At 32.1% G+C, this 24227-nt stretch overlaps 4 protein-coding genes and 1 long non-coding RNA gene across 6 annotated transcripts in view; 2 read left to right on the plus strand and 3 right to left on the minus strand.

Annotated features, from left to right (window-relative positions):
• Nucleotides 1-14505, minus strand: part of LOC140444183 (E3 ubiquitin-protein ligase SHPRH) — a 47130-nt gene extending 32625 nt beyond the window's left edge. Inside the window, exon 1 of the mRNA XM_072535901.1 lies at nt 14383-14505. The gene's annotated coding sequence lies outside the window, so the exon portion shown is untranslated. The remainder of the gene's footprint in view (nt 1-14382) is intronic.
• Nucleotides 10536-19548, plus strand: LOC140444184 (odorant receptor 10-like). 2 transcript variants are annotated; one of them, XM_072535902.1, is made up of 6 exons: nt 10536-10911; nt 15831-16212; nt 18520-18616; nt 18764-18871; nt 19055-19210; nt 19336-19548. In XM_072535902.1, exons 1-6 carry the CDS (start codon nt 10671-10673, stop codon nt 19399-19401), a joined length of 1050 nt encoding a protein of 349 aa, XP_072392003.1. In that variant the 5' UTR covers nt 10536-10670; the 3' UTR covers nt 19402-19548. The 2 variants fall into 2 exon arrangements, with proteins under 2 accessions (XP_072392003.1, XP_072392004.1); XM_072535903.1 differs by lacking the exon at nt 18764-18871.
• A 189-nt stretch (nt 19549-19737) lies between these two features.
• mRpS24 (mitochondrial ribosomal protein S24) lies at nt 19738-21280 on the minus strand. Its single transcript, XM_072533884.1, has 3 exons — nt 21173-21280; nt 20933-21119; nt 19738-20070 (listed from the first exon to the last, which is right to left on the minus strand). Exons 1-3 carry the CDS (start codon nt 21188-21190, stop codon nt 19781-19783), a joined length of 495 nt encoding a protein of 164 aa, XP_072389985.1. The 5' UTR covers nt 21191-21280; the 3' UTR covers nt 19738-19780.
• A 475-nt stretch (nt 21281-21755) lies between these two features.
• Nucleotides 21756-22806, minus strand: LOC140442923 (uncharacterized). Its single transcript, XR_011951176.1, has 2 exons — nt 22364-22806; nt 21756-22125 (listed from the first exon to the last, which is right to left on the minus strand). It is a non-coding gene; the product is annotated as an uncharacterized lncRNA (long non-coding RNA).
• Nucleotides 22807-23043: 237 nt separating this feature from the next.
• LOC140442926 (uncharacterized) lies at nt 23044-24102 on the plus strand. The gene is made up of 4 exons (XM_072533886.1): nt 23044-23227; nt 23282-23458; nt 23808-23922; nt 23973-24102. Exons 1-4 carry the CDS (start codon nt 23182-23184, stop codon nt 24100-24102), a joined length of 468 nt encoding a protein of 155 aa, XP_072389987.1. The 5' UTR covers nt 23044-23181.
• Nucleotides 24103-24227: the final 125 nt, after the last annotated feature.

Here is a 24227-nt window from a genome sequence, read left to right on the forward strand (position 1 = left end):
AAAATGTGTTAGTGGCAACATTGTAATCCACGCCTTTGCTTCAATATTATATATAGATTTTCAATATTTTCATGGACCTTCTACTTCTAAGCAATAAATACATACTAATTTGTGATGATAATGATCCTATGAAGAGCAAGATCACAGCAATTCTAGACTATCTACAGATGGTCCTTTTAAGAAGAATATTTTAGAGAAGGTATGAACTTCAAACAAACCTGTACTAATGAATATAGAGGCATTTGTAAATTAATAGGAAGATCTCCAACACGATTAGTAGAAAATTTAGTGTCCCCATCCACACCCTGAAGTAATGAGGAGGAAGAGGATATTTGTTGCCAATACTTCACCAAAGAAAATTATACAAATAAACAAGTGTCAGGATATCTTTGTTTTATTGTGTTGTATTCGTGACTTTGGTTTGTTAATGTTTGTAATGGAAAACAGATATGGTCATAAAATAATAAAAACTTTTCTGTAACATAACATAACGCCTACTCTCTCTGTCGTCTCTATATTTTTGGACAGATAGAATATATTTTTTGGCATAGAATAAGTTTTTGTTTATATTGTTCTGAAGCTATTTTCTTCTGAAATTTTAAAGTAATTACTACTTAAACGGGAATAATAATAAAATAATTTACTAATGTTTGTATTTTGAGAACGATTTTCGAAGTGGAAATTGAAACGTCAATAAACGTACTAACCTTTAATTGTGGCTTATGCCCATTTAAATAGTAATTAATTTTTGTTTCTTATTTTATGACTATATTTTTTTCCATTAGAAGCATACCTTTTGAATTTTGAGGCCTAAAATTCAGAGCATATTTTTTAAATTTGCCGTCAAATGAAATTAGTTTCGGCCCGTCCGCATTTGGCGCTAGAGACTCTCTCTCAAATCTTTCTATTGGACTTACCTTACTAGAGAGCTATGTACTGTGACAATTATATGGCAGCTCCATGCCAATTGACATTTAATAGATTATGTGATTTATTTCCAGAGATATGTACCTAAGTTTATTTCAGAGATAGCGCAGCAGGGTGATTTCGATTTCACAAAGATTTTTATAACTTATATGAATGAATATATGAATAAAATAAATGAATGTTTTACGTGTCATGTTTTTTATCATTTTAATTAGGCATTTTCCCATACTTATGTAACTTTTATTAGTCGAACATGTTATTATAATTATTTATTATGAATTTAAATTAAAAAAGTAACAAAACCTTTAATTATCCAGTAATCAATCATTTAACAACAAAAGAATATATTTTTGACCCACTAGTAGTAGGAAAACCTTATAAAAAACATGTTTGAGCAGCATTACCCCTGACTTTGGGTAATGCTCAGGTTACAGGGTAATAATGCTCAAACATATTTTATATTATTGTTGAATACATAAGTCACAGATATATCCATTTGGTGAATCCCATCCTGAACATATGACATAAGCCCATAATCCGCAGATGGTGCAGCGATATCACAACTTCTTCAAAAATTTACAATTTATGATTCACAAATGTCATTGCAGAGGTTGACCATTCGCACCTAATAATAAGAAGGTCCTAATAGATAAGATGTGGAAAGTGTTGTACACGTTGTAAGATTTATTCAACGACAAAACGCAAATGAAGAAGCATACAACTGTTTCACATCTTGAGAAAATATGATAGATAGAATGATACTGGACAATTTAACCCGTAACTTGTGGCGTCCGATTTTAGGAACATAACCGGCGACGTGGAGTCTCCGGTACTCATCATAAATATGCTCGTCTCATTCAAATTTAAATAATTATTTTATCAGATTGTTTATAATAATCTGTTCTTTAGGCATTTTTGCAATATCCTATTGCCTTTTTAGTTCTTTCTGTTTTGTCAAAAGTTGCAAATAAATAAAGTACGGTGTTACGTCGCAAAACTTATTTTTTTTTAATATTTCTACATTTATGTACAAATGGTTTTAATATTAGGTATACCAAATATTGAATAATCTATGGTAATGAAAATTATCATCAGTAGTCTAAACGTAACGGAACGTGCAGGAGGTAAATAAGGACAAAAAAAAGGAGATTATTTTTTTTATTCTTTTTCAACGTTACAGTTTCTGCATATTTTATGAGAACACGTCAAGCAAATGGGTTTTGTACAACAGACGCATAAGTAAGATGTCTTCCTATGAAGTTTTTATGGGCAAATAAAGACATATTTTCGAACTGCTAACTGATCTTCTTGAATGCGCGCACAGTATTCGCTTTATGTTTTCTTTTATTTCTGTCAGAATTCTGCTGTTATACATTCGTTGTTTCATGTGTGCTTCAATTAAGCTTTTAGCCAGTACCTTCATAAAATCTTTCCTGTCTAAGGGTTTGGATTCTCTATAACACTGATACATAACGAAAGCGTTAACTGTACTTATATCTAGTATTTTGTAAAATATAGCCATTGGCCAACGTTGCGTTCTTCTGGACGAACTGTAAACCGTACATTTTTCATCAAATATATTATTTTCATCATCACTGGACGAGTCTTGGTTTAAAGGTTCTGGAATCTTGTCTTCTGGATCAGATTCACTATGAGACTGCTCATATGCCGACTCATTACTGCTTTCTATTACCGCATCACTGTCAATATCATCATTATCACTATATTCAGAGTCAAAATCATTGAACCAATGTAACGCTTTCTTTTCAAATTTCGGATCTGTAACACTAATCGATCGTGACGTACTTGGTCGATGATCCATTATGGTTTATACGAAGAAATATAAAAAGCTCGATAAAAAGTAACTAACGGTGACGCTGAGACTCCAAAATAACGTCTGTTCTCGCAAACGGCTAAACGTAAACTTATCAAACAAAAACGCTTAGTTTATGAACTATTTTTAAAAAGGTACTTAGCTGCAGGCCATCCAGAGTCGTCCGCTTCAATATTTTAAACCGGTTTTTAATTTCGCAAGAGTCGCTCAGACTCCAGTCCCCGGTTGCGGATTAAAGCAGTCAAAAATGACAGACTTCTTCCAATTGCAGAAGCAATGGTTTATGTTATCCTTAAAAATACGCTTTATACAGATTTTTTGTTTTAACGTATTTCATTGACAGTAAAAGTAAACAACTTTTTTTTTCAAAAACGCCCTTCAAACAATATTTAGCATCTTATATTGCTCCGAATGGCTTAACTATAGGAAGTTAATATTTTAGAAAACTACATATTCATATGTATGCGCCGTATTATTGTTGTTTGATATAACGAGATCGGCTTATAACGAGGTAATTAGTAGACTTCGGCAAATATGCATATTGCATATTTTGCATATTGTGCATATTTTATGCAAATATTTCATATTTTGGCATATTTGTATAAAAGTTTGCATAAAGTGCATAAAAGTTCAGATTTTTATACTGTATTTGAAAATTTTTAAACATACCAATTTATTTCAATTCTTGTATAAAATTTTGTAGTCATTTTAATCAAGAAATGATCTAAGTACGTAATCTCTACAGGTACAAAACATTTACAATTTCAAAGAAGATCAATTTAAGTAGCCCTCAACATTCTTAGAAAGTCTCGGTCACTGAGGCATTCAGTTATTGGATAATCGCTAAGGGTTCCCTCATTTGCATTTTATGATCTAATCCCCAAATCTATCTACAATTTATTGTATCTTAACAGCAGGTAAACGGCTAATAGTTTTGTTCCTAATTTAGGGATTTTCCAAAATCTCCCAGTTTATTGAATTAGGTACCTAAACATTTCTAATTTGATGCTCAGATTTGTAAATCATTTTTGTTTTGATATTCAAAGCGTAAACACTCGTTGTGCGTAACAAAAAGGAAGATTGTGATTTTATAATGCCTAAAACAACCAGTGCTTCAACTTGGATTAAACCTTATAAAGAGCTGTCTATGGATATGGGAAAAATCTACTGTTCAGTCTGTGGCAAAATTGTAAGTATCTAATATTTTCTATTAAATATATAATATTTCATACATACAGGGTGTTTCCAAATGACACTTACAACGTTTGACTGTAGATACTTCTCGAAAAATTGAACAAAACGATATAGTTAATGAGGGGTCAAACTTATTTACTTTTCGAGATACAGGGTGTTAAAATTAAAAAAAATTAAATTCTTTTAGTTAATAACAACAATAACTTTAAAACCAATAAACGTATTTACTTGAAATTTAGTACTCGTAGGTTGTTTTTAAATGAAAAATAGCTTCCTTTAGTGAGAAAAAATTGTCCATGGTACAATACAATGGTGTGTATTTAGAAAAATTTTTCACCTTTACTTTTTTTTATGAAGTCAGCTATTCTAAAACACAATTATTTTTATTGTAATTGAATTAACAAAAAAAAAAACTTTTGTTGAATTTTAAAATAAGTTATATGATGTACTAATGGTTAGTAACAAAAACTAATTTGTGGATTAATACTGCATTTAAAACACTTAGAGTGTTTTTTTTCCAAACCAGTTATTTGATTAACCAAAAACACCTTGTATATTTTTATATTTTAAAGGTTGGGTTAAAATAAAGGTTTTTATTTTTATTTATAGATAGCATGTGAGAAGAAATTTCAGATAGACCAACATGTGAGAACTGCTTCACACATTGCAAAAAAAGGAAAAATAGGAGGAAAACATCAAACTTCAATGGCTAAATGTTTCCAATCTACTTCAAAAAAATTAGATGAGCAAGAAACTTTTAATGAAGACTTGTGTCGCGCATTAGTGTCTGCAAACATACCGCTTTCAAAATTAGCAAATGTAAATTTTAGTTCGTTTCTAAAAAAATATTGCAAACTTAATGTTCCAAGTGATCGGTCTCTAAGAAGAAATAATGTGAACGGGCTATACTCGTCGGTGTTAATTAATATTAAGGAAGAAATTGCAGATAATTATTTTTACATATCTGTAGACGAAACCACTGATTCCTCAGGAAAGTATATTGCTCATTTATTGATTGGTGTTCTTAAAGAAGATACCTTACCAAAATCTCATCTTATTTCATGCCAGCAACTTGAGAAAACAAATGCTTTAACAATTTCGCGTTTTATACAAGAAACATTAGCAACTTTTTTTCTTCCGACAACTATTCCTTCTAATAAATTACTGCTTATTTTATCGGATGCTGCTCCTTATATGGTGAAAGCAGGACAAAATTTAAAAATATTTTTCCCAGATTTAATACATGTTACTTGTGTAGCGCATGGATTAAACAGAGTTGCAGAGGAAATACGAAAAAAGTTTCCTCTTGTAAATACCATGATATCCAGTGTCAAAAAAGTATTTCTTAAATCTCCTATAAGAATTCAACTTTATAAAGAAATGCTACCTAACATTCCTCTTCCACCATAACCTATTTTAACGCGATGGGGAACATGGTTAGAAGCAGCTAATTTTTATGCAGATCATTTTGTTAAAATAAAGAACATAATTGATACGTTAACAGATGAAAGTTCCCAATCTCTTTTGGATTCTAAACAAACTTTTCAGAGTAACTTGCTTCAACAAGAACTTTCATTTATAAAATCAAATTTTAGTTTTGTTCAAAAAACAATTACTCAGTTAGAATCACCAAAACTGTCATTGTTCGAAAGTACAGCATTAATAAAAGAATTTGCGTCATGTTGTCGGAACGTTAGAGGTAATATTGGAAAAGATATTTTAAAAAAATTTGAAGCTACTATGGAAAAAAATAAAGGTTACCATATTCTTTCTGAAGTAGTCAGTGTTCTAGCTGGAAATATTTCGGAAACAATTAATTTAGAACCAAATGTTTTGGTTAGTTTGAAAAATGCTCCCGTTACATCAGTTGATGTTGAACGAAGTTTTTCCATATATAAATATATGTACTCAGACAGAAGCCACAAGTTTTTGTTAGAAAATTTTGAACACCACTTGGTCATTTATTGTTACCATAATTCTAAATAAGTTTATTCATACTTAAAAATGATGTAGTTACTTAAAATAAATGTAAATCTTAATGAATAGTAGGAACTATTTAGTTATGTACACTTTTTTTTTAAATAAAATTGTTACTATTTTACGATTTTTTTATTTATTTGTATGCATATTTTGTAAAATATTTGCATATTTTCGGGTAAACACGTGCATATTTATGCGCATATTTTCTACATTTTTATTTGCATATTTGCCGAAGTCTAGTAATTAGCTTGCCATTTCAGTTCTCGTTATAAAGGGAGTCTACTGTATTTCGGTCTCAACTGTCCTTTTCCAACCTTCATCATAATAGTCATTTTTTTTAGGTTTTCCTTAGTCACACTTAGTCGTTTCCCATAATTTATAATGTATAATAAACATATAGGTAATAAAATTTTTCCTACTATTATTTTCAGTTTCTTTCGAATTAATTACAGACTTTTTCTTCCAAGTTTCAATTTTTGCGATATATTTCGTTGCGAAATAATAAGAAAAATATATTATTTATGAAGAAAAGTGTCTTTCTTACTTCAATTACTCTTTAATTATTTGCTAATAAATGGTACAGATATGCCAGCTCATAGTATCTACTAATTATATAGGATATTTATTATTTATTTGATATATAAGGTATATAAGTAGTGAGTGGTGTTGTGAATACAAATAAATTTTTGCACTGATTGCGAATAGATTTGTGGACAGAGCAATATTGGTTGTCTAAAAAGTGTAAGAAGATATTTGTGATCTGCGTAACAGATTTTCAAAGTATTTAAACGCATTTTTAAGGTATGTTGTAGGTTGTTAGTTCTTTTAATTTTTTTATGTATATTTGATATTTTGGCTCATTTTTCCCTTTGGCTTTTCTCCTCTCTTCCAGTAATGCTAGAATTTCTGAAGTCATACACTTCTGTTTTTTATTTGTCTTTTCAGGCTTTAAATTTTCTTCTGCAGCCTTTAGTAATGAGTTCTGAATATTGCTTTACTTTTAAATGACATCTTCTGATGTTAAGATTTCTTCTCTTACTTCTGTTAGATTTGAGTTGACTTGTTGGATCACTTTTCGATGTATTTCTCTTTTTCTTAATTTTGTATAATCAAACGTCGGTTTATTTTTAGGTACCTATTACAATATTTTTGAGTTTCACGTGCATTTTAGCGATCAGCGTGTTATGGTCTGAGTTGACATCTGCTCCGGAGTATGCTTTTACTGTTTTAATTGAGATTTTGTATCTATTTTTGACTAATATTTAGTATTTTTGATTTCTGACTATGCGGTCTTTGTTGTCTGCAGAAGATCGCCAAGTAAATAATCTTCTGTCGGGTAGTTGGAACATTGTGTTCATTATTGCAAAATGTTCAGTTTGACAAATATCCACAAGTCTATCTCCTCTTTCGTTTCTGTCACCTAATCCAAATTCTCTAACATATTCGTTAACTTTTTCTCTCCCGACTTTAGATCTCTCCAGAGCCTTAGAAAGATATTTAGAAAGATGCTAATAAACATTTTTGTTTAAAATTCTCTCAGCTACATTTTTTATTTGAAACAATTGTTCGTATGATTTTTAGGGATCAACTCTCTGACACTGGACTATTCCTGCGATTAACTTATTTTTGATATTTCTTCGTGAAACTGTTCAAAAAATGCGTCTTTTACGTCAGCTAATGCATCGTTAATTATTGCTTATACTGTTAGTTTATATCCTTGAGGTCACATATTATTCTTTCACTTATTGCTTCCCAGGTTGTTATTAACTTTCTAAGTCTTCTGTGAATCATCAAAGAGATTCCCTGTTGAGCTCTACATTCTTTTGGTACTCCACTATTGAAATAGTAGTGAAAGCATATAGGTATTCCTAAATTTTCAGAGCCAGTTTCCTTCTTACTTATTTATAGCAGTAATAAATGTTCTATAAATCTTCTAATACATAATATATACCAACACGCTGAAATGGTAGTCACGATGGATAACGGAATGAAAACGAGGCCAATAAAAATCAACCGAGGAGTAAGACAGGGAGACACCATATCTCCAAAACTATTTACTGCCGCACTTGAAGACATCTTTAAATCACTAAATTGGGAAACGAAGGGACTGTCGATAAACGGAAAGTATTTAAACCATCTAAGATATGCAGATGACGTAGTACTAATAGCCGACAGCTGGAAAGAACTGAATACGATGATCGATGAGCTTCATACTGAATCCATAAAAAAAGGACTGAAAATGAATCTGAGTAAAACTAAGCTAATGTCGAATAAAGATGATCAACCGACAATAACCATCCAAGGAACAAAAGTGGAACATGTAGAAGAATACATATATCCGGGTCAGAATATCAAGGTAAACAAAGAAAACCAAACTACCGAAATAAGCAGACGAGTAAGAATGGGATGGGCCGCATTTGGAAAACTCTCATACATACTGAAAGACAAAAAGATACCCCAAAACCTTCGAACCGAAGTGTTCGATTCTTGTATCCTTCCCGTTCTCACTTACGGAGCTCAAACCTGGACATTCACAAAAAAGAACATGGACAAGATTCGAAAAACTCAGCGAGCCATGGAACGACAGATGCTTGGTATCTCACTAATAGATCGGCAAACGAACGAAGCAATCCGGAACAAAACAAAAATAAAGGACGCCGCGAAACAAGCAGCTAAATTAAAATGGAAATGGGCTGGACACAACGAACGTCTCGAAGATGGTAGATGGAACAAAGAAGTCGGAAACTGGCGACCGTACGATGCGAAGAGACCAACAGGAAGACCTCAAATGCGCTGGAGCGACGATATCAAAAGAGTCGCAGGACCAATATGGAAACGCCTAGCACACAACAGGGATGAATGGCGAGAAATGGGAGAGGCCTTTATTCGACAATTCGGATAGAAAAAGGGCTAAAAAAAAAAAAATGTTCTATGTACCTACAAAAAAAAATCGTGTTCTTTTTCGAAGCTTCTGTCATCTTTATTGTTCCATCCAATGTGTGTGATATAGTCTTTTAACATGTTTTATTTTTTTACAAGTACTGGGGAGTTAACCCAATGCCTTAACGAATTGCAGAATCTACCGTCAATGGATTCCTCCGTCCACCCGGTCTGCTAATCTGCGGGTGGTATTTTATTTTCCATTTCTATCTATTTAATTAGCCTTCTTCGGTCCATCTTTGGACATAGGCCTCCCCAATCCTTTTCCATTCTTCTCTGTCTGTCGCTACAGTCATCCACCTAGAGCCCACGTGCTTCTTGATATCATCTGCCCATCTCATTTGGGGCCTTCCTCTGCTTCGTTTATATTCCCACGGTCTCCAACTTTATTTTAGTTCCATAATAAGGATTTTGTTCCATCGGTCGTCTGTTTGTCTTATATTGTGTCCGGCAAATCTCCATTTCAATTTTGCAACTTCTTGTCTAAAATCCCTCACTTTTGTTTTTTCTCTTATCCACTCATTTCTTTTTATCCATTAATCTTATGTGCAACATTTGTCTTTTCATTGCTCTTTGAGTTTTTATGATTTTGTCCATGTTTGCTTTTGTAAATGTCCACGTTTGGGAACCATAACTGAGAACAGGGAGTACGCATTGATTGTATACTTTGGTCTTTAGATGCTGTGGATATCTTTTATTTTTAAGAATGTAGCTTAGTTTTCCAAATGCCGCCCATGCCAGTCTAACTCGTCTTTTTATCTCTGCTGTTTGGTTTTCTTTGTTAAGTTTTATAGTTTGACCTAGATATATATAATCCTTCTTCTTCTTTAAGTTCCATCTTCTATCGAAGGTTGGAAATCATCATGGCTATGCGAACTCTGTTGACTGCCGCTCTAAAAAGTTCGGCAGTACTGCATTCAAACCATTCCATTAAGTTCTTAAGCCAGGATATTCCTCGTCTTCCCACATTTCGCTTTCCTCGGTTTTGCCTTGCATAATAAGTTGTAATAATGCGTATTTTTGTTCATCACATATCCTAAGTACTCAAATTTTCGTCTTTTGATAGTTAATATTATTTCCTGAACCTGTTCTATTTCATCTTGTCCGATCCTCAATGTGATGTCTTCATCTGTATTTGTTGGTCTTGCTGTAATTCATATTAAGGCCTAACTTTCCAGCTTCTATGTCCAGTTCTTTCATCATTTCAAATAATTCCTCTTTTTTATCGGTTATCAATGCGATGTCATCAGCGTACCTTAGATGGTTCAAGCGTTGTCCACAAATTTTTATACCTTTTTCTTCCCATTCTAATCTTTTAAAAATATCTTCCAGAGCTTGATTGAAAAGTTTCGGTGATATTGTGTCACCTTATCTCACGCCTTTATTTATTTGTATTGATTTTGTTCCTTCATATACTTTAATTGTTGTTTTGGCTTCCTTATACTTTATGGCTATTAGTTCCGTATATCTGTGGTCAATTCTGCTGTTAAACAAATCCATTTACATCCGGAAAATATTGGCAGGATTATTCACCTATCCTCCATCTGGGGATACGCCCTATAGGGGTTGCATACTACCCCCCGAATCTATAAAAAATGAACTGATAATATTCTTCCAGGTAGACACAATGATACAGCACATGAAAGTAGTTATCCAGCACACCAGATGCTCCGGTCTCTGGCCGCTGGCCTTCGAAAACGAACCGTCCAAAAGGAAACTTTACAGAATATTCTCGTGGTGTGTGTTTATACTAGCACTAATCTACGTCACCACCCAATTTATTCAGTTATATATAATGGCTACCCACGAACAAGACATCAAAACCTTTACCATAAGTGCTTGCCTTACTGGAACATTTTCAATGGCATTGTTGAAGTCACGTTTTATAAATAAAGAACTGCACCTTCTTGAGAAAATTCGAGCAAGAGAGACGCGCATATATGCTTCTAAGGACGAAGAAATCATTAAAATTTACAACAATCGTGCTAATAATATTAACAAATTCAATTTGTGCTATATGATCATCAATTATTTAGGTAATTATTAAATTTTTTTATCATTTATCTTGATAAACTCAACCTAACTAAACTAACTCTATAATTTGGGCTTATACTTCATCCAATATAATCATTAAAGCTTTCTGTTCAACATAATATAACTGTTTAAATTATGTTAATAAGGTCTCAATTAAACTACTGTATTGGCTGAACATATATTAATAATATTCATACATTACAACATGATCATGTCGCCCATTGTCCCCGTTCCGTTGGAAAGTGGTGTTCACTTGACATTGACATATTTGACATAGTTACCAGGTTTACGTTAAGCCTATCTTACATTAATGTCAAACAATAACTTCTCAAAATACTTTGCAAATACAGTCGAACATGCTTATTGAATTAGCCTTCATGCCAAGCAAGAATATTCCTCTACCAAAGATATTCTAATAACCAATCGTTGGTGTCTAGTGTGTATGTATGTTAAATACATTTACAGGGTGTTTCAAAAAGGTATTTCATAAATTAAATCACGCATTCCGGGTAGAAAAATAAATTGATTGAATCCAACTTACCTTAGTACAAAAGTGTACACAAAAAAAGTTACAGCCCTTTGAAGTTACAAAATAAAAATTGTTTTTTTGCATTATCTCCTAAACTACTTGACATTTTGTAATAAAAATGGACAAGTTACTTTCTTGTTCTAAAAGCATTTTTCATACAAAAGAAACAACAAAATCTAAGCGCACAGAAAAATTTTAAGGGGGGTGTGCAACAATAAATCCCCCCAAACTTTTGAGTACGTTCAAATCGAATGAATTTTGTGGCATCATTAGTTTAACACATTATTTTTAAAAAATTTTTGCCTCATCACTTTTTTCAAAAAACAGGTTTTATTGAGTTTTGAAACGGTACCCCACCTTGCGGTACCCCACTTGGGGTACCGCAAGGATCAGTTTTGGGCCAACTTTAAGTGCCCACTTGGGCAAGGGAAGATAAGTAAGAAGTCCCGTTACTTCTTAACGGAAATATGGTAAAACCAACCCTCCTCCGGCAAACGCATTCTGTTTCAATTCATCGAAGTAACAACATGTAGTATAATATTATATTAATATATTTGTAATATTTTTTATTTTCATTACAAACAATTAAGTTTTTTCATATTATAACGTTAACATAGAAGTATTAAATAGTTTAATTTACGGTCTTGTGTTCTTTACTAAAACCACGGGAAGTCCAAATAATATTTAGCAACAAGTAACTGGAAGAATTCAAGATTTCCGTTTTCCACTGAACAGTTACATAACACATACATTTAGTTTTGTTGGTAGAAATGGTCATATTTAGTTGGCGGCTTATTTGAAAGAACTGAAAGAGCTGTCTCTGAAGATCATCTTCTGATTCGGCAATAATTGCTGCATCATCTGCGTAACACACCATACAAATTCTTTTGTTGCCCATTCTGTATCCGATATTGAGAGATGTTACTTTGTTTATAATTTTGCCTATGAGTAGGTTAAACAAGAAGGGGCTTAAACTGTCGCCTTGTCTAATTCCTCCCGGTGTTGGAATATTTTCAGTGAATTGGTCTCCTGCTCTAACTTTGATTACATTGTTGTTATTTAGGTTATGGACTATCTTTGTTATATTGGTCGCAATCTGCAGTTTGATTTTCATCTATCCATGCCTCTAACATTCCTTCTATATTCCTATTAGCTCGCTCAACTGACCCCGGACTTTGACTGTGCCTGGGTTTTCCGTGAACAATTTTTTCTTCCGGCTACATGTGTTTAATTTAGTTAAAAGAGAGTTAACGAGTTCTCGTCCAATATCGGAATGTTAAATAAGAGGTGCACCAAACGTTGTGTAAATTTCCAACACATTTAATGCAATTTCTTCAGCCTTTTTTGCTTTTAAAGGTTTTAAGATTACAAATTTCCTAAGATGGTCTTGGTATACTATTATAAATCTAAAATAATGATAATTTTGTGACTGCGTGTCAATCAAATCGATTTGAGGGCGTGAATTAAATTTTGAATGCAAAATTGGCTTCGAAACCAAACCTTTTCTTGGGTTACTACTCTTTTTCTGACACTGCACACAAAGTTGTTCACTGCACACCAACGATTCTTGAAGTTAAAGAAGCAGTTAAAAAGCTAGCCAGAAACAAATCACCCGGAATAGATAATCTCCCAGCTGAACTATATAAGGAAGGTGGCCGTGATACTATAATGGCTTTACAGCAGCTTATAAAGGAAATATGGACACAGAAATCCCTCTCCAATGATTGGAATATTGGAATACTTTACACCATACACAAAAAAGGAGTTATCTTTGAATGCTCTATATAAAATGCAGCGTATAAAATATTTTCCACAGTACTATTTCACCGTATGGCACCATATGCAGAACGAATAGTGAGAGAATACCAGGCTGGTTTCAGAGGTAGTAAATCGACAATTCATCAGATTGCAACCCTGTAACAAGTTTTGGGAAAAACACTGGAATATGGCATTGATACTCATCACTAGACTTAGGCAAATATGCAAATAAAAAATTATGAAATATACGCATAAATATGCAGTATTTTATGCAAAATATGCATATTTACAATATTTTTTTATTTAGAAAAATACTTACAATATTATAAATACATAACATATACAATTATTTTAACATATAAATATTATTTTGAATTGTAACAATAGATTATCAAATGATGTTCAAAATTTTCTAATAAAAACTTATGGCTTCTATCTGAATACATATATTTGTAAATAGAAAAACTCATTTCGACATCAACTGATGTAACTGGAGCATTTTTCAAATTTACTATAATAGATGGTTCTAAATTAAGTGGTTCGGAAAATGTCCCAGCTAGTAGTTGAACCACTTCAGAAAAATTCTTTTATTAAAACTGTACTCTCTAACAATGATAATTTGGAGGATTCTAATTGAGTTATAGTTTTCTGGACAAAACTGTAATTTGATTTTATGAATGACAGTTGCTGTTGGAGGATGTTATTTTGAAAAGCTTGCTTAGCTTCCAATAAAGATTGGCATAAAATCGGTGTAGTAATCTTGAAAATGTCAAGAAATGACTGTGCAAGAAGGAAGAACCCCCAAATATTTACAATAGGCTCTTGGTCTTTTCTGTTTACATTTAAAGAAAAAATACTGTGAGCATAAATTAAAAGTACTTAATTAATTAAGTCCAATATATGATATGTTTTTGTTTTTAGCAAAATTAAAGCAAACTATGCTATTGTTAGAAAAAAAATGTAAGCGACCTTTCAGTAGATTATTGAATAATTTGAATTTTAAATAGGTATCCTATTTTTTATCGCAAGGACTTTAAAAAATGCTTGAAAAAAAAATACATCGATTTATTGCGAACTAGCCTTGTGTCGGTACTTTTCTTAATCATAATCTCCAATTTTAAAATCTTTGTTTGTACCACCGTGTAAATTTTTTAAATAAAATAAAAAATAATACGTATGTACTTACGGTTTTTCCACAACATGAGCAATAAACTTTATCCATATCCATAGATAGCTCTTTGTAAGGTTTTATCCAAGTTGAAACATTGCTTATTTTCGGCATTTTCAAAGCACAATAATTATTCACAATTAGAAATACACGTTGTTTACGCCTCCAATTTTACAACAAAAGTGAAACCAAGTGAAACTGACCGTCAAAATAAAATTTTTACCTAGAGACATAAACTGGCAAACACAAACCCTTAATTCCAGGACAAAACGTGACAAAACTATAAGCCGCTGTCTTTTATTAGTTACTATACCAAGAATTTGAATACCAAGTGATTATAAAACAAAATTAAATATTGGCATTTTCAAGCTATTTGTAAGTTTTAATATAAAAATATATAGTTAACACCAAATTTTCAAATTATATGCACTTTATGCTCACTTTTATAAAAATATGCAAAATTTGACATTTTTGCATTTTTTATGCATTATATGCAAAATATGCAATTTGCATATGTCTACTAATCACATATTTATAGACTACAAAGTAGCCTACAACTCTGTGAATAGAAGAGAAATGTTCAAAGCAATGAAAGAGCTGTGAATACCAAATCAGTTGATAAATTTAACAAAACTAACTCTTAAAAAAGTTGAATGTAGGGAGACCAGGGATAAACCATAGAATTTGCACGGCCAACAGATGCTATTTTGAGCTCCTTTAATCTACAATTATATCGAGAAATACAAAAATAAAACTTTACAAAACAATAATACGCCTAATCCTAACATATGGTTCAGAGACCTGGACTCTAACAAAAAATAATGAAAACGTGTTAGGATGTTTCGAAAGAAAATTACTAAGGAGAATTTATGGAGTAGTGAATGATAATGGTGTGTGAAGAAGACGATACAACTTCGAAATTTATAGAATATACCAGGAACCTAATATCGTAAAACATATTCAGATAGGACGTCTGAGATGGATAGGGCATGTAATGCGGATGGAACAAAATTACCCTCCTTGATAGACCCATTGGTCAGAGAAGAAGAGGAAGACCCAGAAAAAGGTTCCTTAATCACATCGATGAAGACATGAGAAATAATGGGATATGTGCTTGGCGGAGAAAGACTGGAGAGAAATTCTTGAAGAGGCTAGGACTCACGTAAAGCCAGAATGATGATGATAATGCACACAAAGTTGTAGGTAAACCATTATTGTTTCCTTAGTCACATTACAATAAAGTTTATTTATTTCAGAATCTATACGATTGTGTTCTCCATGCCCAATTGCTAAGTGCACATTATGAATTATATCAAATAATTCATCAGTTGTAGCATAATATAATACTTTGGACTGAGCGTTTTCGTCAACTGGCATAATCAGTCGCTGTTTACCACTTCTACCATTCTATAGTCTTTGTTGTTTTTTTAGCACTCGATGTTCTTAAAATATTTTTCGCTTTTCAGATTCCGTCAGTTACATGTACATCTTTGGACCAATATTTGCTCCTGTAGAGACAGTTTATGATTCGGTTAAAAATACAACACATATACACAAACAGTTACCGATAGAGTCATGGATGCCATTTAACGTAGATGAGCACTTTCTCAAAGCACTATTTTTGGAAGAATTTCTGTCGACGTTTTGTATGGTACTGAGTTTTGGAAGTGACATTTTCTTCTACGGTTATATAGGATATATGGTCGGCCAACTGGAAATTTTAAATTACATTCTTCTTAATTTTGAAACTTATAAGGAGAGAGTTAAACAGCAACTTAACTGCGATGATGAAAAAGCAAATTACGTGACGGTCCAGCTTTGCATAAAAGAACATCAAATAGTGCTGGGGTAAGTACTGACTGAGGTGCTGAGTAGTTATTTTATTTACACGTAAGTAACGTATGTGTCAATATTTGTTTGCAATATAAGATTGCAAACTTGGAAATTAATATTTATTTCGGTAAAATAGTTTCGAAACAAATTCAGATTTCTGCTTTAATCTGAACCTTCTAAAAATTGCAAGGCCAAGCAGACGTTGATAAAAATGTTAATAGAGACATGGGGAATCTAAAATTTGCATTCCACGACATGTCTATCAACTAAGCAGAAATCCTTAACGCATTTGTTTCTTGTACTAATACAGAGTAGATCCGAATAAAATGAAAAAGACAGCAAAGATTTGATTTCACGCACAAAGATTCCCCATGTCTCTATTAACATCTTTATCAACGTCTGTTATACCTTCCAATTTTTAGAAGGTTCAGATTAAAGCAGAAATCTGAATTTGTTTCGAAACTATTTTACCGATTTTTCTATCAGATGTTTCTATTGCGTCCATAACGAAGCCATTTTATTGTTGCTTCTTAAGATAGAAAAGATTTATTTTTCACATTGAGAACGCCTATGAATAACTGTTCTGATGAGACTTATTAAGTCGAAATACGTATCAACAGATACATAGACGCTTTGTGCGTGAAATCAAATCTTTGCTGTCTTTTTCATAATATTTATTTCTAAAGTTATTAACCTCTATTGGTCTGTATTTATTAGCAGAAATCTTCTCATGACAAAGTGCTAAATCATAAACGTATGTATACAGTATTTCATAGAAACCGTTCATAGCCAAAACCTTTTTATTTCTGGGATATAAATGAAAACATGTCTCGTTTCCATTGAAGATCCTTGTTGAGTCTTGAAGAACATCTTCAATTTCTTTTTTTATCTAGATAAGATTTCATCTTGTCAAACTATTTAGTAATGTCTCCTGGTAAATGTTTGAACTTGCTGATGTCACTCCCTCTGAATCCCTTAGGCAAATGTTTGGATTGCGTTTCAAAAATGCTGGTAGCCATGTTCTACCTGATCTATTGTCAACAAATGGATTGACTCTAGGGTTACTCCCTAAAGATGATTTAACGGATTTATCTTGTGAAACTTTTCACGTTTACGGTAACGTATGGTGGCTCAGTGGCGGCTTTTGGGGGTAGACAGGATAGGCCGGGCCTACCCAATAATTTTAAGAGCTTTAAAATTGAAAAACTTATATTCAAAAATTATGTTAATGCATGTAAATAACTTTTAAATGTACTAAATCACTTAATACATTAGCGTCCGTTAAAACAACTATGTTATTATATTACCACAGAAAGCATCGAATCGTATTTAGGCATTTTAAATATCATTAATAGGCCCGATCGGAACTGGCCGACCCAGCTCACATAAGATCCCCGTAGAAAAAGCGTTTGAAGTTAAGCAGATTGCCGGACAACGATTTATATTGCCGTGTTTATGCTTGCTGTTTAGACACCAGGCGATCGGGCCTAAGCCGACCATCATCTTTGTCACTTGTAACGTAATTATCGAATTGTAACATAAATTTTCTTTTAAATTGTGATAAAAAAAATATGTAACATAATCTATAATTGAAACATATTTTTAAACAAACAACACAATTGCAAACAAGTGCACGGTTGCCCAAATAAATTTAAAAAAAAATCGTAAAATTCGAAAAAAAAAATATTTCCACTCTCACACAAAAAAATGTATTACACACATTGGCGGCTACAGAATTTTTTTGGGGAGGTCATGGATCTTGAGGGTGATTACCTTTCTCTTTTGCAAGGTCACTTTTAGTCTTACCACCAATAGAATAAGTGGATTTTCAACTATTTTTAAGGGGGGAGGGTCATGACCCCGTGACCCCTCCTTCTAGATCCGCCACTGATTACACATGTAATCAGTGGCGGTGTAGATGTAATTTGCTGCCTTGGCCTACCCAAAATTTTACCACACCAGCCGCCACTATGGTGGCTCTGGGAATATTGATGTTGCAGTTTGCTAGCTGTGTTGGATTTTTGAAGACCAGCTGGTTGTTTTACCTTTTTATGCATCTTAAATGTATCGTGTTTTTCTAAATCTTTCACAGCTCCATATAAAGAGAACTTGTACATTTGGCACATAATAAGAAAGCAATTGTTCTGTACTTGTATAGGTACTTTTTCAAGAGTTTTTGCAAATGCCACCTTCAGTCTGATGAAAACAGTAAATGGGATTTCTAATAATACTGTCTTTCATAGTCTTTTACATTTGGTGCAGTTTCTTGTCTATTTGAAAAATATGATACATCAGAAGAATTTACTGTTTTTTTTATTTCAGATACATAGATGACTATAATAACTCTATGAGAACTATGATGTTGTTAGACTTTCTTCACAGCTCTGCTCAGTTGGCTATGATCTCGATTATTATATTGGTAAGAATTAAAATAATGTTTTATTGTATTACAGTATAATTCAGCATGGCGGCACCAACACGTCACGTTACTATCAATGTGAAGTATTATTGAAAATAGAACAATATTTAAATTGTACATATCTATTTGAATCTGATATTTTTCTAGCTATGTGTAACAGATAATCTTATAAAGATATCAGGATTAGGATTTGCGGTTATTCTTCTCTGCAGATTGGGCATTTTTTATTGGTTGGCGAACGACGTAATTGTAAAGGTAAATATTCCTAAGGGAGACCGGGGCTAGTTATCACAGTTTTTTATTCAGGTTCTGTAACTCAGACACATTTTATTATTTTTTTATCAACTAAGCGCCTTTTAAGGGGTAAACGGCTCAACTATTTGTTTTTGCTTCAGTGCATTGAATACTACCCTAATTATTGCTTTTGGTTTGCTTTAGAGTTTTGACTTGGCAGACGCTGTATATAAAATACATTGGTATCAAAAATCGCAAAGGACAAAAACTTTATTAAAGATTTTCTTGTTCAAATGCAATCAACTTACTGGATTGCAAATAGGACAGCTATCTATTATGTCATGGGATATATTTTTTCTGGTAAGATTTCTTAGATTTAGTACCTGGAATAGGTACATGAACAAATTGTGTTCGAAAGCCGAAATAAATAATAGCTATTTTATTGTAGTCTTCTAGATGTATACTAACAACGTGTACCTTTTTAGATACTGAAAACAGCGTATTCATACCTGACATTCGTTTATAAATATAAAGACGAGATTTTGGGCTAAATTATGGCTTTGTCTATGGATATGACTATACTTTCCTCAATTTATTAATTGGAAAATGCTATTTTAGTCTAGTTTATGGCCTCAACAATGTTTGTTATTGTGCTTTCGTTCAATTAAACACCAGCTAATAAAAAACACTTGCATTAACTATTAGTTTTATTTATTACCCCAAAGACGTCTTCCTTAGGGCATCTACAATTTGTACTACCAAGTTGCACCAAATATATTTAACTTACATTGCAGAGCCACTTTGAAATATTTGGTCTTAATATTATCTGTGAAATGAAAAAACCTATATACCACATAGTGGCGTAGGGCATAAAAAAACTCTATAAAACTAATAAAAATTTATATTATCTATAATATATAAGCTACATTCTTAAATATATTTAAAAACAACATCCTTCTTATCAGCCACTGTCTGTAATTCTAGTTTCACTGGACACTGCAGCCAAAAACTGAGCAATTCTTCGGTATAACCTATTAAAAAATACATTTTTCTTGGTGTGATTGCTCTCGATATTATGCCTGCTATTCTAATAATGTTATGTTGTCTTTTGATGATAACTTCACTGCCAAAGAGTCCTTGCCAGGTTCCTACCATAAACTTTCTTATAAATACATCCTCTACAGCTGTTTCTGAAGGTCTAAGTCCACCATCAACATTTGCTAAAAGTAGAATAGAATATTTATATATACAGTCTCTAAAATGAGATACATAAGTATATGTGTAAGCCGAAAGAGAAGAATTAAGCCCTCTGAGCTTTGAAGCCATATGATATTATAAAGCTAAGGAAAAATAATATATACTGTAGAATGACGTTAAACAAACTTTGGTAAATAAACTGTTATTTTAATGTGAAAGTGTATTTAACCAAAATGAGCACTGACTCCAAAAAAATAAATAGTTACAAACAAAAGCTGACTAAGCAGTAAAATAAAATGCAATTCATTTCATTGATGACCACACTGTTCTCGCCTTCTTTTTATTTACATTAACTTAACTGTTGAATGGTCACTTGGTAGTTTAAGGTGTATTCACATATATTCTTCTTGCTACAATACTTATTATATAGTTTAACAAATCTTAGAATTTGCTTAATACATTAGCTAACAATTAACTGTCATATGCCATGCTTATTATTTACAATTTTTTCATTAATATATTTCCACATTTTTTAATTTCAAAACTACTTTCTTTGGATTTTTTAGTTTCAAAATCATTTTTTCTGCCTTTAATAGTAAAGAAATTTGTTTTTTATACTTAGTATACTTGTTTTCGAGTAGGGTAGTGTTTATTTTTTTATTCATGCATTATACACACATAAAAAGTGTCAATATTATATAGATAATTTTAAACAAGGGTTGGAGATATAATCAATATAGAAGGCGAATACAATATCGCCCTAGGCTTCAGCACCAAGAGGGATTTACGGAAACAGTACAGTCTAGACAGAATTATGCTCCAATAGTTACATTGAATCATAATAATGGCAATTACTACCTACTTACTAATGGTAATTATACCTACAAGTATTCCATGAATTCCAAGATTTTCTGTGAGCTATTTGCCAGGGAGGATTAGCCATTTCGTACGTTAGCGGAAAATCTCTTCTCGATGTGATCCTGTATTTTCCTGACTGGGTTTTGTGGCAAACTGCACTGGTCTGTATACAACGAGATACATTTTGTTGAATTTTTAAATGTTGTAACAATACCTAAAACAAAAAACAATTAATTTATACTTTAAGAACGTATGCATTTATATTACGTTTCTTATTAAACTCATTTCTTTAGATTATAACTAAAATAGATGTTATTAAAATTATCAAATAAATAGGTTATGTGAATGTTTCCTGCTCCTGCTTTAATACACAGTAAATAGCCATATAGTAAGGTAAGTCCCATAGAAACATTTAGGAGAGCTACTAGCGCCATATGCGGACGGGCCGAAACTAATTTTATTTGATGGCAAATTTAAAACCTATATAGCACAGTGTAAATAACAATGATTATTTATTATTCTGTGCCTATAGGTTTTGAATTTTATGCAAGGAATTAAAAAATATATGCTTTGAATTTTAAGCGACAAAGTTTAAAAAGTATGCTTTAAATGGAAAATAAATATAGTCATAAAGTAAGAAATAAAAACTTATCTTATGCCAAAAAAATATATTCTCTCTGTCCAAACATATAGTATACACTTATGCATTTTTATATATCAATGTATAATATCAGACAGGGAGAGTACATATTATGGTACAGGAAAGTTTTTATTTATAATTTTATGATTATATCTGTTTTCCATTACATTAATAAACCAAAGTCCTGAAAACAACAAAATAAAACACAGATATCCTGACACTTGTTTATTTGTATAATTATCTTTGGTAAAGTATTAGCAACAAATATCCTCCTCCTCCTCATTCCTTAAACTCTTGTCAGGGTGTGAGTGGGGACACTTTAAATATTTAGCTTGCTGTCTCCATTCCCATCGTGTTGGAGGTATTCCTATTGATAAACAAATGTAGATGCCTCTATATTCATTAGTAATGGTTTGGGGTTTGTTATAAGTTATATACCATACCTTCTAAAATACTCTTCCTTAGAGGACCATCTGTAGATAATAAAGTGTAAACTCTAATTTATGTGATCTTGCTCTTCAGGATCATCACAAACAGTAGGTATGTAATTATTGCCCAGAAGTAGAAGGTCCATGAAAATCTATAATAATGAAATATTATTAAAATTAAGAATGTATGACTTTTTTTTTGTAAAATAAGGCAACTTCTAGGAATGCAATTATAAGAGTTAAGAGTTGTAATGATTTTAAAATATATAAATAAAAGATTCATGTTGGATAAAATTTAAAGGTAATTTAAGTACAGAAGCAAAATGTACAAAATAGTATTGAAGTTATATTTACTAACAAAAGTTTGGTATAGTTAGATGATGTTCTTACCTGGTACTTGTATAAATAAACTAATCCTCAGAATGTTTAATAGCCCTTTGTCCAACTAACTTTCACCCATCCACAAAAATATTCCTTCGATTTGGAATACTATATCAATTTGGTTTTGCCCGTACCTTTTTCTAGCAATGTTTATTAAATATATAAAAATTGATGTTTACTATTTTTATCTCCCATTTCTAAAATTTGGGATAAATATGTTTTTATAACGCCATTTGCAATGGCGTGGATTACAATGTTGCCACTAGGCAGTAGAGGCACAGGCACTAACACATTTTTTTTTTTCGGTGGACACTCAACATTCTTTGGAAGTAAATAAGTTATTGTTAATTTAAGTTGTGATATTAGTTGAATTTTCTAAAATCTTAGTTTTTTTGGAAAACGTTGTATAGTAAAATCATTATTTTAGTGAAACCATGGCAACAGCACTTACATCAACGTCATAAGCCTCTCGCTATGTCATACTTCCATCTACCATGACTAGTAGCGACGTCGCTATTAAGAACGGCTGGACCCACGCAATTCACTCTCCTTACCTTTCTTATACCACTCACACTACTGTTTGTGGTATATACTGTGGTTTAATGTCATATTGAAACACTTGTACTGTTTAGCATTTGCAGTCAGCTAATCGATTTCTTCTAATTCAGTAACTATATGTCTCTAACGTAGAAGTCTATTCAACTCTTGCTCTATTTTCCAGGAAAAATATTGATCTTTGTTTAAAATACTCTTTGTAATAAAGTTGTTGCTACTAACAACGCGCATTGTATGTACACTGCATACTTCATGCATCTTGAAAACTCGAGATGATAAAGTTACTGCTGGCTTTTCATTTGCTACACCATGCTTTTGGTAAGTTCATATTACAAATGTGTATGAAATTATTAATTCTATTGTCATTTTAAGTATATTCCATCGACTGTTTTAAATGTATATCAGTAAACAACGATTTTGTACCTTGTGAAGACCCGTTTCATCATAACTTCACAAATGATATTTATCAATCACCTTGTATGGGCGGTAAAAAAGGGCGAGATGGACTGTTTCCTGCTACTTCTTGTATAAAAATAGCCGGCATATTTGGTAAGAACTTTATACACTAGTAAAACTTTTATATATTTATTTTTTATTTAGATATTAAGCGTTAGGGTGATAACACTGCCGCTTTAAACTATCTGGGTCAACTCAAAATTACCGGGTATTGTTAGCGAGCGATAGACTGGTTGCCTGATATTTGGCGCATTACATATAGGGTGAATCAATATTATCTCAAATTTAAATGTTTTTCAGTTGCTTAAATACAAATTTATGCTTTTCAACAAATAAAAAACTAAACTAACGCCATTACTCAATCGGCATTCCGTACCAAATATTCTACAAATTGGACACGTTTGTAAATACAATTCAGTAATATCAAATATTTTTGTTGTAGATGACACCGAAGATGCAATTGTTGTGCGTGGATGTGCCTTAGATAGCGGATCCTTAACTACCGATACTGAGATTGTCAGAATGTCGCATTGTGGCAGCTTTTATTATGAAAATAGGTATAACATTCGAAATTTTCAAGTATAAAATAACATGTACTTTTTTTTAGGTACGTAAGAGGTTGCGTGCAAAGCTGTAATGACGCAGATGGCTGCAATAAAGGTGCTCAAGAGAAATTTAACTCATGGACAATATTATTATCTATGTTTCTCGCAAAAAGTCTCTCCATTATGTTATAAATTATACACTTTTTAAATAAACTAAGTTTTTATGAATTTTTTAATGTGTTTAATTATGAGAAATTTTAAATCTGTGCTGAATACTTCTGTCCTTTCTCTCTCACTCTGTCTCTCTCCCCTTCTTT

This window comes from Diabrotica undecimpunctata, chromosome 6 (assembly GCF_040954645.1).
Source record: "Diabrotica undecimpunctata isolate CICGRU chromosome 6, icDiaUnde3, whole genome shotgun sequence".
NCBI lineage: Eukaryota > Metazoa > Arthropoda > Insecta > Coleoptera > Chrysomelidae > Diabrotica > Diabrotica undecimpunctata.